We start from the raw sequence: 16,265 nt of genomic DNA, 5'->3' as shown, positions 1-16,265 counted from the left end.
CTGCTAGATAGTTGTTTTTTTCTAAGATACCCCAAATATCGGACAAGGCACTTTAAAACCAATGAAAATCATATCATATGTAGGACTCTCTTCTCATGTCTTTGCATCTCTCATTCTCTTTATCAATTGTCTACTGGAAAAACAGCTGCCACAATGGATCTCCTTAGCATAAAACCTAATTGGTTTAAGTTATACCTTTACTTCAAGAACTGGCTTCTAATTGCTTTGTAATTCCTCCAGGCACTTTCACCAATGCTAGACAAAATATAATGGTTCTTGCGGGTGAAGATTCTTCTCAGGTGATTAGTCTATTAAAACGATGAATAAGAAATGTTACAAGTTGTGTCTAGAAAAAAGTAAAATAGTCATACAACCAAATAGATGTGGTGTACCTTGTTTACTATGATTACTAATCTGGTTAATTCATTTATTACTTAGCACTGATGATTAACTTCAATATGGGTAGGTTGAAGTTTGGGACCTCAGTGTTGCAAAAAAGTTAGTGTGCTTTCCCCAGTGCAATGTGGGAAGCTCCGCAAAGCAAAGAGGTATGCTTGTGATTTTGTTATTAGCTGCAAACCAAACAGTTGTATTTTAGTAGTGCAAGCAGTATTTCTTTGATTGACACTATCTCAAGTCAGCCATTTTCAAATTATCTTTGTAGTTCAGTTGAGCTCAACTGTTGTTTGGCAATATTTGTCTCTTGTTTGTCCTTCTGGTTTATTCTCTTTCTCCAGCTATTGGAACTGAGCTTGAGCTGTGAGGAATTTGAATAGAAATTACTCTTTTAGTAAGTGTAATAGTTAGTTCATTGTAACTCGGGAATATGAGCATAGTTTTCTCAGAGGAATTTTTATTGGTTCTGGTTAGTGTATTATCTGGAGTATCGTCTTAGTCACTACATCTGTCTAACAGGAAATGATAATATGTACCTGCCAAACGGGATCGTTTTAAATTCTTGCAATTCAAGGAATTATCATTTTGTTTTTGAAAATTCGTTTACCATGTTTGCTGGTTTCATGGCGTTGTCTTCTGTTTCACAACTTTTCCAGTTTCCCTATCACCCCATTCAATCTGCGTACTACCTATCTTACCCATTGAAACCGTGTTTCACCTTTTATCTCTCGTAGTCACAAAAAGATATGTTAGTATATAACATTAGAGAATAATCTTCCATTTTGTCCATTCATTTCCAACTATATTAAGGATTGTGTTAGAGAATAATCTTCCACTGTGTCAAGCCATTTCCAATTCTCATAATCTTCTAGTTTAATATGTACATGGCAATTATATCAGTTACGTTCCTTTTAGCCATTTATTTTGCTTGAGGCTATATTTATTTCCAGTGTTACTTATTTAAATTTATAATCATTGGCATAATTGTCAAGCCTTCTCCAATTCAAAACAGATCATCTATGCTTCATAAATCTCCATGAGACATTGACCAAATTTTATGGCTTCCTATCTGATACCGACCAGTTGGTTTCCACCAATTTCAAAGCCAACAAAATTATGGACAAAACAGCCTTGAAACCCAGATGATATTATGTCAGACGGGGAAAATCATACAATTTATAATTCAATTACACATGATCTCCTGAATTGGAGTTGTTTTAAATTCTGTAGTAAAACCCTTTCCCGTCGTTAAATAAGCAAAGTCTTTTTTTCAATTAAGTTGGACTTCTGTACCATTTTTGGAGCATACTGAGGGAGCAGAAGCGTGATAAAAATACATTAGATCTCTAATATAAAAGGATATCATTTCTGTTTTCTTCATTCTCCCTCTCCCTGCTTTTTTCTTCTCATATGATTTGATTCTCGAATTGTGAACTTAACCTACCTCCTCTCTGTACCTCTAATTCATCCTTAGTAGGACTTGCCCCATCTGATCCTTATATAGTTGACTGTGCTTCGACTGTTGTTCGTACTTTAGCTCATTTTTTATCATAATAAAACCATACATTGGAACATTAAAATTAAAAAACAACATCTGAGGAAGTTTGGCCCTTTGATTTAACACCTTGCAAAATAATTGCTACAAATCAGCATCTTGAATTAACTGTATCAACAGTTTGACCCTTATGAGCTAAGAAAGCAAACTGTTGATTTTTTTATTAAAATCTAAACAACTTACAGTTAATTGGGATATTTTAAACCACAAATCTAAACACCTTGGTATAAGAAAGTTTAGGGCAATCTCATTCACAAGAAATTTCGAAATATGTTTAACCTTTTATGTTCAGTTACTTCGAATTATTCGGATCATGTTCGACAAGTTGGATCTTTTTATATAGGTTATGGTGTATTGCGGCATCAGATGCCTCCCCTTCCTGTTCTCACCCGAACAGACCAAATAAACATAATGAAGTTGTAACGTCAGATGGACGTTTTATGCCTAAAGGAATTGCTTGGAGGCCTATGTAAGACAAATATTTTAGTTATGGATGCAATAATTCAGAAGAAATGAATGGATGTGTATGAAAAAAATATATCTTTAGTGTCATCTATGCTTGTGTTGCTATGTGGGAAATATTAATACAACAATAATTAACATACCAGATTCGTTCCCTAGTGAGGACAATCAAGCTGCAAGTATGGTCAGCTATCATAATAATTTGAATTTCTGTGTAGGTCAGTAGTGGCTACTAAAACCATTATAGGACATAAATGTGTAATGGCCTTCCCTAATTCCTAGTTTTTATGGGAATACCACATCAGCACCTTGGAAGACGCATAGCTGGGTAGAAATTGAGATACAGAAAATAATTTTTGATCCCATGCACTGTGAGTGAGTGAGAAACTGAGCTTCTCGGGCTAAGATTAGGTATTGCCCTGGGGTGTGACACGACCTTTGATGTTGTGTTGTCTTTTAAAACTAAAATTTGATGAATATAATATACTTGTTGATCTTATTCTTTTATGTTAGCTAACACCTATCATTTTAGAGATAAACTGCAGGAATGTGTATGGCCGTTCAAGCGTTTTTACCATCTGAATCTCAAGGATTCCTAAATATTTTGACTGGGTACGTCTTCTCATGTGTCTCCTAATTGAGTCTCTATTATGTAAAAATGAGGGTAATTGAGTCTCTATTATCTGAAAGATAGGTGTACTTTTCCTATACATATACTTATAGAACAGAGGGGGGCGATTATAACAGAACTCTCTGCATCTAACAGTTACGAAGATGGAAGCATGCTTTGGTGGGATATACGAAAGACTGAAGTTCCAGTATCCTCTGTAAATTATCATTCTGAAGCAGGTTGTTCACCTTATTTTTTAGGACTCTCATTTCTGTAGTCTAGAAAGATGGAAATGCTAAAGACCATGTATCCAAGTAATATCAATATTTGAGTAATCCGCATGGCATTTAATTAACTTCCATGTCTACAGTTTTGAGCATATCAATTGATGGTCAGTGTAGTGGTGGCATCTCTGGAGCTGCTGACAACAAACTTGTGATGTTTACCCTCAATCATCAAACGGTAAGTTATGATAGAAATGTAATCAAGCTTCAAGTATCCATTTTAACCTGCTTCCTTTTCTGTAGCTCCTCGCCTTAGTTTTCTGGGCTCAGGTTTCTGACATCTTTTGCTCTGTTAGTAAAGAACCATCACCTAATTTTAGTTTCCTCTAGTTTTGTTCATTGATGGAGCCTGTAAAATGCTTTCACTGGAATGTGGTTTCTTCTTATAATTTGTGAAGCACTATGCATAGATATGTCCCTGAAAATCTGTCCTCAGGGATGATGTCGGACATTTATAGACCCAAAGGATCCAAATTTATATAGGATTAAATAAAAGTCTAAATCAATAACTTTTCCTTTATAAATAATTCTACAGTAAAGCTCCTACTAAATGAGGTTGTGCCTTGGCTTAATGGCAAGGTTGCTTCCTTGTGACTTGGAGGGTTCAAATATCGGAAACAGCCTCTCGGCATATGGGTTTAAGACTGCATACATCTGATCCTCCCTAGAGCCCACAATGATGGGAGCCTTGTGCATTGGGCCACCACCACCCTTTAGGTTCTACTAAAATCAAAATGCTAAAGTTTCTAATAATGCAATTACAATCATAATTAATACTGAAATTTCTCCAGTCATTACTAGTCAAGCATGCCTATTCTCGGTGTCAATTGGAAACATTTTTAGTTAACATGAATTGTGCTATATCTATATGAGAGAAATACATATCTTTACAAAAAATTTCAATTCGATAGCTATATTTTTCTTTCTTTCACTTCAGGGCTCTTGTACTATTAAAAAGGAAATAACTTTGGAGCGACCTGGCATAGCAAGCACCTCAGTCCGAGCTGACAATAAAATTGCAGCAACAGCTGGATGGGACCATAGGTCAGCTTCTATATCCTAGATTTTTCATGTACAAGATATTTAACTGATGATGAGAAGATGTCTAAAGTGAAATTATTCACGTGCTTAAGCACTCTCTTATCCATTGTTACCAACTGATGATGAAAAATTACATTATAAAAACATCTTTTGATAAGTACTATAAATTTTCTTATACAGTGGCATAAAGTACCATGTATTTAGTCTTCTACGTGCAATCTTTTTGTCATATATTATTTTCTTACTATTTTAATGGTTTTAATGCGTAAAAAAACTCTGTGCTTTTTATTTGTTCGAAAACTTGGGTTATCCTTCCATCGTTATAAGTTTTTCATGAAATGTTCTTCAGTTGTGCTCATTCTTGTCTTCTAAATTTGAAAATCACAAACTTCTGTTCTTTCCAAGAATGTAGTCACCTAAAGGATAAGGAAAGCTTTTTGATTTGTCATTTTCCAAGTATCAGTCTTCTGACAGTATTAGGATTTTCATGTTAATCTTTTCTTTCTGTATATTATGGCAGAGTGAGAATTTATAACTACCGCAAAGGAAATGCTCTTGCAGTGCTGAAGTATCATAGTGCTTCGGTATGGTCATTTATTTTTGGTTTTCGTCATGTTATCCTTTTAGGCGATGAGCACTAAGTAACATTTGCATGTTTGTTGTCCTGTACTCATCAAAATATGTAATTTTAGCAGTATATAAGATTAAGTATTGATCATGTTCAAGTTAGAATCATTCTCCTGATTTTCCCCCCAATAAATGGAGACCAGCGAATTGGCCACTTCACTCTTTTTGTATCCAATATGGCATGCATGCCATCCACTTGCATTCGCTACTTATTTACTCGCTTAAAACCTGTATGACTTAATTTTCTTATAAAGAATGTGCGGAGCTATTGAAATCTCAGTCAAACCAGTTGTTTTATTTACTCTGTTAGCATACACGAACAATCTCAAATGATGGTATTACATATCAAATAGAATGTTGCATTTGCATCCTGGACTTCAGATAATTGACATGACATGTTTTTTTACCGGGACACCAGTCCACTGATCAAAATACTAAACTTACCTTTTTGAAGTTGTGGTTGGTGATTGGCTAATCATGCTTTTCCTTCCATTGTACTGCAATATGATACGCATACATGCATCCTTATTGCATGTTCTATAATCTCTGTCCATAGTGTACGCTATGTTAAAAGATCACATCCACTCAAGGGTTATAGACTTCCTTATTCTGGAATTTGGTTAAGGTATCGAACTATTAAGTTTTCTTTATAAATTGGAGCATATGGTAATTGTTCATAGTTTCCCTTCTTTGCAGTGCAATGCAGTATCATTCACCCCTGATTGCAAGCTGATGGCTTCTTGCTCAGAGGACACCAAGGTGGCATTATGGGAATTATACCCTCCTCGTATTCAACAATAGTCAAACCTTGGCATGTAGCCAGTAGCGGTGACTAAAGACGGCAATGAGCAAAGACAAAATGAGCTCCCTAAAGTCCTCAAAGGTACCTGTCGTTTAAACCATATGGATGCCTCCAAATCAGCCTTTATGTACTAGTTAATAGCTCTAGGTGTTTGTTGCTTCCTCACTTTGTTTCGTTCACACCGTCTGTATCTTTTGAATCACTCGTTCAAATGCTTCTTTACCTCTTGCAGATTGACTGCTGCGTTACATACTCCTCCATTTCGTTGCTGTTCCAGTTTGAAGCAGGATCCATACGCACGTTCAATGTTATATAGCTATGTTGTATTTGAACTGTAAAGGTTAATACCTTCCAATTGAAGCTTCAGTCTTGCAACGAAATTGTATTCTTCTTTCACGTTGTTATGTATTCTACGAGATCTTGAGCCCGCACCTAAATTGGTTGACCTTGCTGTCAAATATTGAGCGTGGAAATCCTCTAGATCTAAAATCATTACTGCTGTTGGCCATAAAACTTCCATATAAATCCACATCAGCAACATAAGATTGATTGGCACCGTCCGAAATGTTAATATTTCTATGCTCCTTACCCAAGCAAAATCTTGGCATGAAGCATGAACAGCGTAGCACAAGGATCATAACACAACAAAATAAGAAAAATTGAGTACATTCAGGGCAAGGAAACTGACAGGGTTAAGGAAAATTACGACAATTATATTCAACCTCTTCCAAATCACAATATTTTATCATGCAAGCTTCTAGCATATACAACACAGAAGCCCACAAGCTTTCCCCTTCAGTACACAGGGGAACACAAGTATCAAAATGATACAATGTACAAGCTTCCGCTCTGGAACCAGAGGCCATTAACCTATCGCATCAATTGTTCCCCAAAGACTGCTATTTCCATATGCTCATACTTTAAGTTTGGATGCTCTCCTCCTTGCAGTTACAATTAAAATAAATGCCAGAATGAACATGAAAGTTAAAATAGCTAAAGAAAAGACCCTCCGCAACGCAGCCCCCTGCAAGTTAACACGCCAGCCTTGTGTTTCCTGAAAGATATACAGGTTTTTGTTACGAGTATATCATGAAAAATTGCAGCAAGTCCAACTCTAGCTGAGGAAATTCTAGAGTTTGCTAATGTTTGCTAAAGTTTTCCAGCTCATTCATCAAAGTCGGACCGACTTTCTCTTACCACCTAGGTGTCTTTTGGCAACAGGTTAAGTGAGGGGTTTGGGAGAGTTAACCCCTCCTTAGCTGACCAAACACAAAAAGTTAACACAGACAATAAAGTGAGTCGACCCACCCTAAATGCCAAACACAAAAATTATGAAAGGGTTTAAACAATTATTTTACAGCGGTTAAATGAGTTAATCCTTCAGGTGTCATTTGACAAGGGTTAAGAAGGGAGGTTTAAGGAGAAGGGTTAACTTCAGTTAACCCATGATGAGGTATTAAATATAACTAAATTCTGTTCGGAATAGAAAGATGAAGGGTTAACTTTTGTGCTTGGCAAATACATTAGTATTAAGAAGGTTAATCCCCTAAACTAATTACTATAGAAATCCCAAAATAGTTATATATCCTAAATTATCTACTAAAAAATGATAAAATAGTTGCCATTATAGTAGTTATATTAGTATATTATTATATATATATATATATTATATATGCAGATTAATGGGTTATACCTGCTTCATAGGAGGGATTTACCTCCACTAATGATCGCCCTCTAAAATTCACATGATTGGAGCGAGTATATCGTGCAATGATCCGCCTCCGCTTGAACTTGATCTACATATTCTAAAACCCCAACACACCAAGTTGGGCGCTGAACCCCTGCTCGTCGCTTACCCTCATCACCTCGTATCAATTTTAACGAATTTTGAATGAATAGAACTTTTTCACATGGCCTGATGGAGGTTGTCAACACGACGACGGCCGTTCACCCCAAACTTGGTGTTGTTGGGGTTTTAGAATATTGATAGATCAAGTTCAACGCGAGCCGCGATCATCCACAATGTGCACTCAATCATGTGATTTTAGAGGTGTCATAGGAGGAAAATCTCTCTCGCTATGACAAGGATACCCATTAATCTTATATGATATAATAATAGTATATATCTATGATATATATATAACTTTATATTATTATATAGTATATTATATATTATATATGATATTATAGTATATTATATTATATATATGATATATTCTCAATAAGGCATTATTTGTTTTAAGCATAGTCTCTCTTTCTGCACTACCCCGATGAGGAAGCTGACTAAAATCCTCTTCCTCGTGCAGATTAGTTAACCCATTTAAATAAAGGGTTAACTAATTTAACCCTTTGATCAAATTAAGTTGTTTGGGGGTTAAGGATTAAGCCCCATAAACTGTCCCCCTTGGGGTTTGCTAATCCACATCTTTAGACAGGTTAAGAGAAAACCCCTTAATTTAAAAAGAAAGTAGTACTAATCCTCTTTATTCCCAAACACTCAAGAAGAGTAAGAGTGTTTAAAACGAATCTTTCCTAATGGCTAACCAGTTGAATCCCTTGGTTAAGGAATGGCTAACTACTACTATATCCCTCTTATTTAAATTATTGCCAGATGGACCCCTTAGTTACTACATGATAGCCATCCTATTCTGAAAGTAATTCAATACTTCATGCAAGTAAAAAGTCTGGTTTTCCGTGGTGATATTGTTCTTAATAATAGAATTCTGAACATCGTGTGTATGATTACGCTTATTTATTTAAATTAAAAAAAGGCAGGACTAACCGGCCCAGGTAAAAGCTGAATACGTCGGTGGTCTAAAATCTCTCCACTTTTTTGCATGAGATGTTTCTGCTGTTGGAGGAAGATACCCTGAGCATGCTTGTAGAGCTCCACATCAAGACTGTTTAATGAAAGTATCTCCTGCAGAAGTTTTTCAGGAACACGAACACGTGCCTGACAAACCCAAATTTAACTTCAATAAAATGACTGTTCCACATAGGTAGCACAAGTTTTATAATGAGTATCTGCAGGTACAAAGATTGCATAACTAATTATAATTCCTAAGTACAACCTACCTCCTTGGAAAAATTTGCAGGAGCAATTCTTTTCAAAGACATGGTACGCCGAGCACCTTGTGATTTCCGCAAAGAGGATATACACACTTCGTAGGCATCCATCAGTTGTCCAACTGTCATCTGCTAAACATGAAGAAAATACATCAGCTAACGAGGGAAGGGTGCATAAGAAAAACTATGGGCAATTCAAGAATAAATTTAAAGCAAGGTAAATCCAAATTTCTTCAAAAACTTGAAAAAGAAGAAAAAATCACTTACACTTTGATTTTTTATATTGGCATCCGTCGGGGAAGAGACTCCTTCAGCTTGTTCACTGCTTATGCTATGCTATCATGAAAATGGACACACGTGAATAATAATGACTCAAAGGCATTACTATCCTAGTAAGAACAGTGGATCAAACTAAACATACCTGATCCTGATTTAGTCCGTCTTCAGGTTCTCCAGCAAAGTTTATTTCTGCTTTGAGAAAGAAATGAAATGAGAATTTTGCATTTTTTTCCAGCAAAATTTAAGTTGTACTGTGCCTATGCCAGTGAGACCTTTTTACTCATTAGTTTAGCTCAAAGGTTAAAATCATTACTGTGTAAAGCTACTGCATATACAGACAGAGATCTTCAGGAGGCACAAATGAACTTTAATAATCAGTGACTGGGCTCTAGAGTCAAATTTCTCGCACACAAATCAGCTGCCAAAACCAACAATGTTTTGTTTGTTTTCTTGTTTTATTTCTTGTGTGCATGCATGAAGTGTTTCAGTGTGTGTGGGTATGTGTGCGCGCACGTGTGTTGTACACCAGGCGGGACTTTTTTTTCTTTTTTTTTCTTTTTTTTCTTTTTTTTCTTTCCTTTTATTTTCTATCTTGGGCGGTTGGGGGCATTGATTTGTGCTGGATGCCAAATTATCAACGACTCTACAAATTGGAACTATATCCATTGCACAAATGCAGGCAGATATGGAACAAAAATAGTGATTTTCAGAGGATGTGAAGGACAGAATCAGATAACAATAATCAACATAATCTCATTTAAGGTGGTGACTATAAAACATGTAGACATGTGCATTACATGCTCTGTATTACACAAACAACCATATTAGCCTCATTCATACCGCTGAGTAACATGTTGGTTTTTTACAAAGAGCATGCCCACTCCATCAAGTTCCCTAGTTCAAGATGCGAAACAAACAGCCCGTGACACTGACAGGAATATAAGAAAGAACATTGAACATCAAGGTGACTCCAACTCAAATATCAGTGCATACGTACTCGTACAGTACGTATAGATGAATGCATATCAACATGAAATACTATTTACACCACAAAAGACATAATTTCTGTTATGTAAGCTATGAACCCTTCCCCGAAATAAATTGACATAACATGATTAACTTGCCTCTCTTCCATAACTACATGACGCGTGAAACCTCTGCCATGGTTGCCTGGTTACAGGGACGAACCTACCTGTACGTTAGTTGACTGAAACCAACTATTTTTCTCCTTTCTGTAGAAACATATAATATGAGCCCAGCAGACTCATACACTTTGCGCACACTAGATGGAGAAACCCAGACTACTCAAAACCCACAGACAAAGCTAGTTCTGAAAGTTCCTCTCTATCCTCGCAGGATTTCATGATGTCAATATCATCTTTATCAACATCTACGATCAAAATGGGCATGACTATGGAACATGACATTATATGAGAAGGCTCCTTACAACAATAGAACAAGTTTCCCGACCAACTAGGAATGTGACATGGTACAAATTAAAGGTAGCTATGAGCAGGAAAGGGGCCACGCTAAAGCATTTTAAAGGCCACATACATGTGGTATGTCTACTGTTTTCATGCGGCCATGATTCATGATAGTAGTAAATAAATAGCTAAAAAGTTTCATAAACAAAAAAGTAGAGATGATTGTACTGCTTTCAGTACTCCCAGTAGGTTCAAACGTGTTCATGTAATAATCAAGCTACAGCAAAGTGTACAAAAGTAAATCTGTTTCCAGTTTGAGGAGACTTGGCTATATTAAACTTACCTGGGATTGGGAGAGTACCTGTGCACCAACCATATTGGCGAAGATTGTTGCAGACTCCTTGTGTTCTTCAGTAAGTCCAACATATAACATATGGTCCAATCTATTCTGCAACAGTACAATAAAGCGTAACTGCTATATGCATCGAGTATAGCGGTGGGCAGTGATGGGAAAATCACATGCATGATCCAAAACCATACTTATCATACCTTTGCAATCTGAAGTACATATTGTCCAAGTGTTGGATACTTCCTCACACAATGTCGCACTGTGTGTGATCCATCAATATAGGAGTTGTTTGTTAGCCCTGCTACCTGCCAGTGAATATCATAAAGCCAGGATAACAAATAAAAATACTTTATGAAATAGAACATTGAAAATTCAAGTTTTCTTTTTTCCATCTTCACTTTTTTATTTGGGTGGTGGTGAGGGTGTCAAAGAAGGCTGATGATCGAGAATAACAATATTAAGTAGTCTTGAAAACCTTTATGATGTAGAACATGTTGCAGATGCATTCAAGGAGAAGTTGCAGTCGCAGAAGCCCAAATGGGGAACCCAGGAAGGGGTTTTGACTCACAACGAAAAATGGGTTGTATCGCGCACTCCGTAGGTGGCATCAGACTAATGAATTATTTGTCTGATACTGACCTACAGATTGCGAAATACAACACGCTCTTTTTTGCAAGTCAAAACCCCTTTTGGGGTCCCCATTTGGGCTTCTGCTGGTCCAACTTCTTTATGAACGCATCTGCAACATGTTCTACATCACTTCAGCAGTTTAGGTGCTAGACCCAAGTATCCAGGGATAATGTGAGACAGTATCCACTGGTACCCGGACATATACCAAACAAAATTCAATGACACTTAAATAGAACTTCTACAAGAATTGTACAAGAGGTACACAGGCTTCTCTATTCACTACTTTAAATCAATTGAAACTAGCAGACACTAGAAGTACATTAGTCAAAAAAAAAATCATAGTGTAGAATTGGTGATTAGTGTTATCTTAATCACGAGTCAGGGCCAAAATGGTAATCAAATTGCATACATCATATTTTACACTTATTCCCATGGTATAGAATTTAAATTAAACCAACTTGCTAACTGTCTTAAAGAAATGATAACAATTCGGATTCTCAACATAAAATTACTTCCATCCTACATATTTCCTTTGTAACGTAACTACACACTAGAGAATGCAAAGAATTAGGAGTAAGTCCCCTGCTACTCCCAATGGTTATGTTATTGGAAATCAGGAATGCTGAAAAGTTGATTTGGGTCTCTTATTCCTTAGATGTTGTTTTCTACGCCTACAATATTACTTGGTCACATATGTGAATTTGAGTCCATGCCCATGTAGCCTCGTTAAAACCTCTTGGGATATTAGAACTTATGAAATGTTGATTACATAATAGTAGAGAAATCTTTTAGAGGGAAAAAAATACCAAAAACAATTAATTTGCTCACATAAAGTTAACTAAAGAGTTTAAAGTCATACAGCATACCTGAAAGGTGGCTCCATTGTGAATGATCTCATGAGCTACAGGGTCATTGATGAATGCATGCAAAGGCATGACCATATCTTCCATATCATATGGGTTACCATTATACTTTGCCCACCCACTTTTCACGAACTTTCTAACATCTCTCTGCCCAACAATCAAATAGAGAAACAAATAAGCATCAAACAATCTTTATATTTCTTCTTTTTTTCTTGTATATAGGCGGGTGGATGTCGGTGGGGGTAGGTGAGAGAGGGTGTTCAAATGCATACACATCCACTGGATCATGCACACATGCAAGCTTATGCGCAGATACACACATAAGGAAGCACCATGCATACACACAGAACAAAAGCGAAAGATTATTGTAACTATGGAATGCATATGCAAGCATTATATGTAATCATTTGCCTTAAATGAATTGCTCCACATATGTATGTATGTATATGTATATATATATATATATATATATATATATATATTGGAAAAGTGAATCTAAGGTGACACCCTAGGCTCCCACCTAAGGACGCGGTCTAAAATAACATCATTCCCTATTTTTTTTTGCGATCCGTTCCGTTGAACTTGATCTACACGTTCTTAAACCCAAACACACCAATTTTGGGGTGAACCCGTCATGTTTTGACCCTTCATCCACTCGCCGCAAATTTAACGGTTTCGAATGAATAGAACTTTTTATACGGCTCAACGAAGGGTCAAAACACGACAAGTTCACCCTAAAATTGGTGTGTTTGGGTTTAAGAACGTGTAGATCAAGTTCAACAGAGCGGATCGCAAAAAAATTTATGAAATGATGTGATTCTAGGCCGCGTCCTTAGATGGGAGCCTAGGGTGTCACCTTAGATTCACTTTTCCATATATATATATATATATGAGCAAGATACCTTGGCCTGTCGAGTCTAGGAAAATTTCTTTTGGTTAAGCTTCAAAAACATGTCTAGTAAAATGGGCTTCCTACTCAACTGCTGGACATCAAGGTTCTAGGACCTTGGATCTCCATAACTGTCTGGGACAGGAAGTTGGTGAAAGGGTTTAACTTTCTGGTACAATTTTTTGGTGGAACTCTCTATGTGAAGTTCTGCCTGCACGAAGCTCCATTTCAAGTAAAAACAAATTATAATGATGAGTGGATGATGATCGTGATCATGATTTCTAGTAAGCCTTTTTCCCTATATCCTTCTACTGCTATTTGAGTCATCCTCGCTATCTATCTATCATATGTTCCCAGAATTCCTTTTCAACTGTAAGGGCCTTTCTGTGTTAAGAACCAACAAAATAATCACTGCACCATTGACATGAAGTTGATGATGCTCAACACCTAGTTGGAACCTGTGCTCACCTACAAACAGTCCCACCAGTATGTGGATATTCTTCTATAAGAACAAAAGTTAAGCTCAGGTTGCGACCTAACACTTTATATTCCACTTTTCCAACCTGAATAGCGCTAAACACTTGGACACTTCAGTACAGTACAAGGAATTCAACAAATCAACTCATAATATTACAAACAGTTAAAGCCTCCCTCCCAAGGAAAAAGTCATAATACGCAAATGATATCAGGAATGCACTTCAATATTAATAATTCATGCGGGAAATCTCACCTCACAACCATGTCAAACCATGTCATGTGAAGGTCTAAATTTATATAATTAAATTGGTTATCCTGATATATAGAAATGAATATCAGTACAATTAATGTATGTTAATTTCTCTAAGTCTCAGATATTTGTAAATTCACAGGGCAAACGCTGTTTGAATACATTACGCCTTGTCGTTAGTATCAACATAACTGTACTTGCTCCAACATACTCTTTTAGCACCGGAATAGAAACCAAGGTGCTTGTATCGTCAAGCCCAATATATTTCTATCATACCTGGGATTGTCATAAGCACCTGTCTTCTTTTTTTGAGGTCTACACTTTCTTAATATGGAAAAATACCAACAACAGCAAAAAACATTGGCTACACGGATCCAATGCCGAGCAGTGGCAAATAAGTCGACCTAAAATTACAAAAACTCAAAAAACTAGCTACTGTTCTGAATACAATGACTCCATATGAAATGTAATCAATATTATGGAAATATAGCTAGCATAAAACATGACTTAAGCTCATGCCCAAAAAGAAACTTTCTAACATTCTTTTATACTAAAACACGAAAATATAGTAATTAGATACATCAAAAAGCCTTTTTTTTTCTTTGGTTGAACTCTAATGATTAAAAAGAGAGGTAATAAGAAGATGAGAACCAATTCATCAACCATTATGCTAGAAACCATAATCTTCAAGCATCAATCTGTACTTGTGAAATAATACAAACTGTGGAGAGAAAATTCAGTATGACAAACACAAAGCAAATGATACTCAATAGACAAAAGCATGACAGTGTGACTATGGTATCATTTGTGTTACTAAGACAGAAAAAGTCAAACATTTTGCAACGAAAATCTTTAAAAAAAGGAGAAAGTTACCCTTGAAAAGAGGTCCTCCCTCATCCACGGAACCAAGTATTTCCAAGGCCATATATCCAATGTACTTACTCCATGGGATTTTGGGCGTATCCGTCCAGACATTTGTGTTACTGAAGTTAAATTTGGATGCACAAGAAACCTTGCTGCAACTTCCACAGAAAACTCATATGTGCTAAAGACACGATCAATCGGATTTCTCAATATTGTTACCACTGAAGTTCTATCCTTGGGTAGTTTTGACATTAAACTGTAGTCATCATGAGTAACCATCAATCTGCAATTTGGTTTCCTATATACAAAAATCAAATCACGTGTACAATATGTCAACTCAAACCATCTCATAGTAGATTAGAATCCTATATAAAAGCCTAGGACTTCTATCTTGTGACAGTAAAGGTAAAAAAAGTAATAACTTTTAGGCTAATACCACTTAAAACGTTATAGTTTTCACGACTTTGCACTTGCATACCCTATATTTTTTCTCCTGACATTTAAATACCCTATTTTTTAAAGTAGCACATTTCTACCTTCTATGCGCTAAACGTGGAAATATTATTGTGAAATGTTGAACTTTTCTCCTAAAATTTCCATGTGATTTGTATATGATAAAAATTGTCAATTAGACCCCTAAAATTGGTAGTTTCAACTAAAAAACTCATCTTCAACCTTATCTATTCCCGCTTAGAGCCTGCCTCAAAATTAGATTTTACACCGATTCAACTAACTTCAGGAATATAAATAAACAACTTTTATAACGTGTAAGTCACACGGAACTTTTGAAGAGAATATTCCAATCTTTCACAGGAAAATTCCAAGATTTAAGTAAAATAAGGTAGTAAAGTTCTACTATAAAAAACAATAGGGTATTTAAATCAAATGTCAAGAAAAAAGCTAGGGTATATACGTGCAAAGTCATGTAAACTATAAGGTACTTAAGCGCTATTTGGCCTAAATGTTAAAAAAGAAATAACTTAAATAGAAGAAGTTATAATATCTTATGCTTTTGAAGAGTCAATTAGATCGAACAATCTATGAAATGAACTTGATTTTGAATGTGTTAAAACTAAAAGCTTATTATCCACAAATAAGTTAAAGAGCTTATTATGTATTAACATGAAAGAAATTTAAGAGAAAAATATCCAAATTAGTAAACATAGTGGTGGAACAGATATAAGTACATACATGCAGCAGAGAAAATTTGTGGCTTATAGAAATAATTAATTAACAAAAGATTATGAAGAAGAGAGGAAAACATAATCACATGATATATCTTGTGTTTACACGATGAAGAGAAAAAGTGTCTAGTTATACAAATAACATAGTCTTTATCCAAAACAAGAGAAACTTCAAGAGACTAACCTTGGGTCAAACCGCAATTTATCATAAGA

At 35.9% G+C, this 16,265-nt stretch overlaps 2 protein-coding genes across 3 annotated transcripts in view; one reads left to right on the top strand and one right to left on the bottom strand.

The window, feature by feature from the left end:
• LOC109823100 (protein DECREASED SIZE EXCLUSION LIMIT 1) overlaps positions 1-6,173 on the top strand; it is a 9,833-nt gene extending 3,660 nt beyond the window's left edge. The window contains exons 6-14 of one of the 2 annotated variants that reach the window (XM_020389384.1): positions 241-299; positions 467-548; positions 2,959-3,025; positions 3,180-3,262; positions 3,394-3,485; positions 4,245-4,351; positions 4,869-4,932; positions 5,672-5,858; positions 6,010-6,173. In XM_020389384.1, coding sequence (XP_020244973.1) covers positions 241-299; positions 467-548; positions 2,959-3,025; positions 3,180-3,262; positions 3,394-3,485; positions 4,245-4,351; positions 4,869-4,932; positions 5,672-5,776 — 659 coding nt within the window. In that variant the 3' untranslated portion in view covers positions 5,777-5,858; positions 6,010-6,173. The remainder of the gene's footprint in view (positions 1-240; positions 300-466; positions 549-2,958; positions 3,026-3,179; positions 3,263-3,393; positions 3,486-4,244; positions 4,352-4,868; positions 4,933-5,671; positions 5,859-6,009) is intronic. The other variant, XM_020389385.1, reaches the window with a different exon arrangement.
• LOC109823173 (protein-tyrosine sulfotransferase) overlaps positions 6,408-16,265 on the bottom strand; it is a 20,030-nt gene continuing 10,172 nt past the window's right edge. The window contains exons 4-15 of the mRNA XM_020389459.1: positions 16,237-16,265; positions 14,878-15,166; positions 12,392-12,535; positions 11,096-11,200; positions 10,886-10,994; positions 10,443-10,512; positions 10,315-10,354; positions 9,265-9,360; positions 9,111-9,179; positions 8,853-8,972; positions 8,560-8,730; positions 6,408-6,831 (exon numbers count right to left, since the gene is read on the bottom strand). The exon at positions 16,237-16,265 is cut by the window's right edge and continues 16 nt beyond it. Coding sequence (XP_020245048.1) covers positions 6,691-6,831; positions 8,560-8,730; positions 8,853-8,972; positions 9,111-9,179; positions 9,265-9,360; positions 10,315-10,354; positions 10,443-10,512; positions 10,886-10,994; positions 11,096-11,200; positions 12,392-12,535; positions 14,878-15,166; positions 16,237-16,265 — 1,383 coding nt within the window. The 3' untranslated portion in view covers positions 6,408-6,690. The remainder of the gene's footprint in view (positions 6,832-8,559; positions 8,731-8,852; positions 8,973-9,110; positions 9,180-9,264; positions 9,361-10,314; positions 10,355-10,442; positions 10,513-10,885; positions 10,995-11,095; positions 11,201-12,391; positions 12,536-14,877; positions 15,167-16,236) is intronic.

Source organism: Asparagus officinalis, chromosome 9 (assembly GCF_001876935.1).
Source record: "Asparagus officinalis chromosome 9, Aspof.V1, whole genome shotgun sequence".
NCBI lineage: Eukaryota > Viridiplantae > Streptophyta > Magnoliopsida > Asparagales > Asparagaceae > Asparagus > Asparagus officinalis.
Note: the sequence above shows the minus strand (reverse complement) of the source record. Positions and strands in the feature narration are given on the sequence as shown.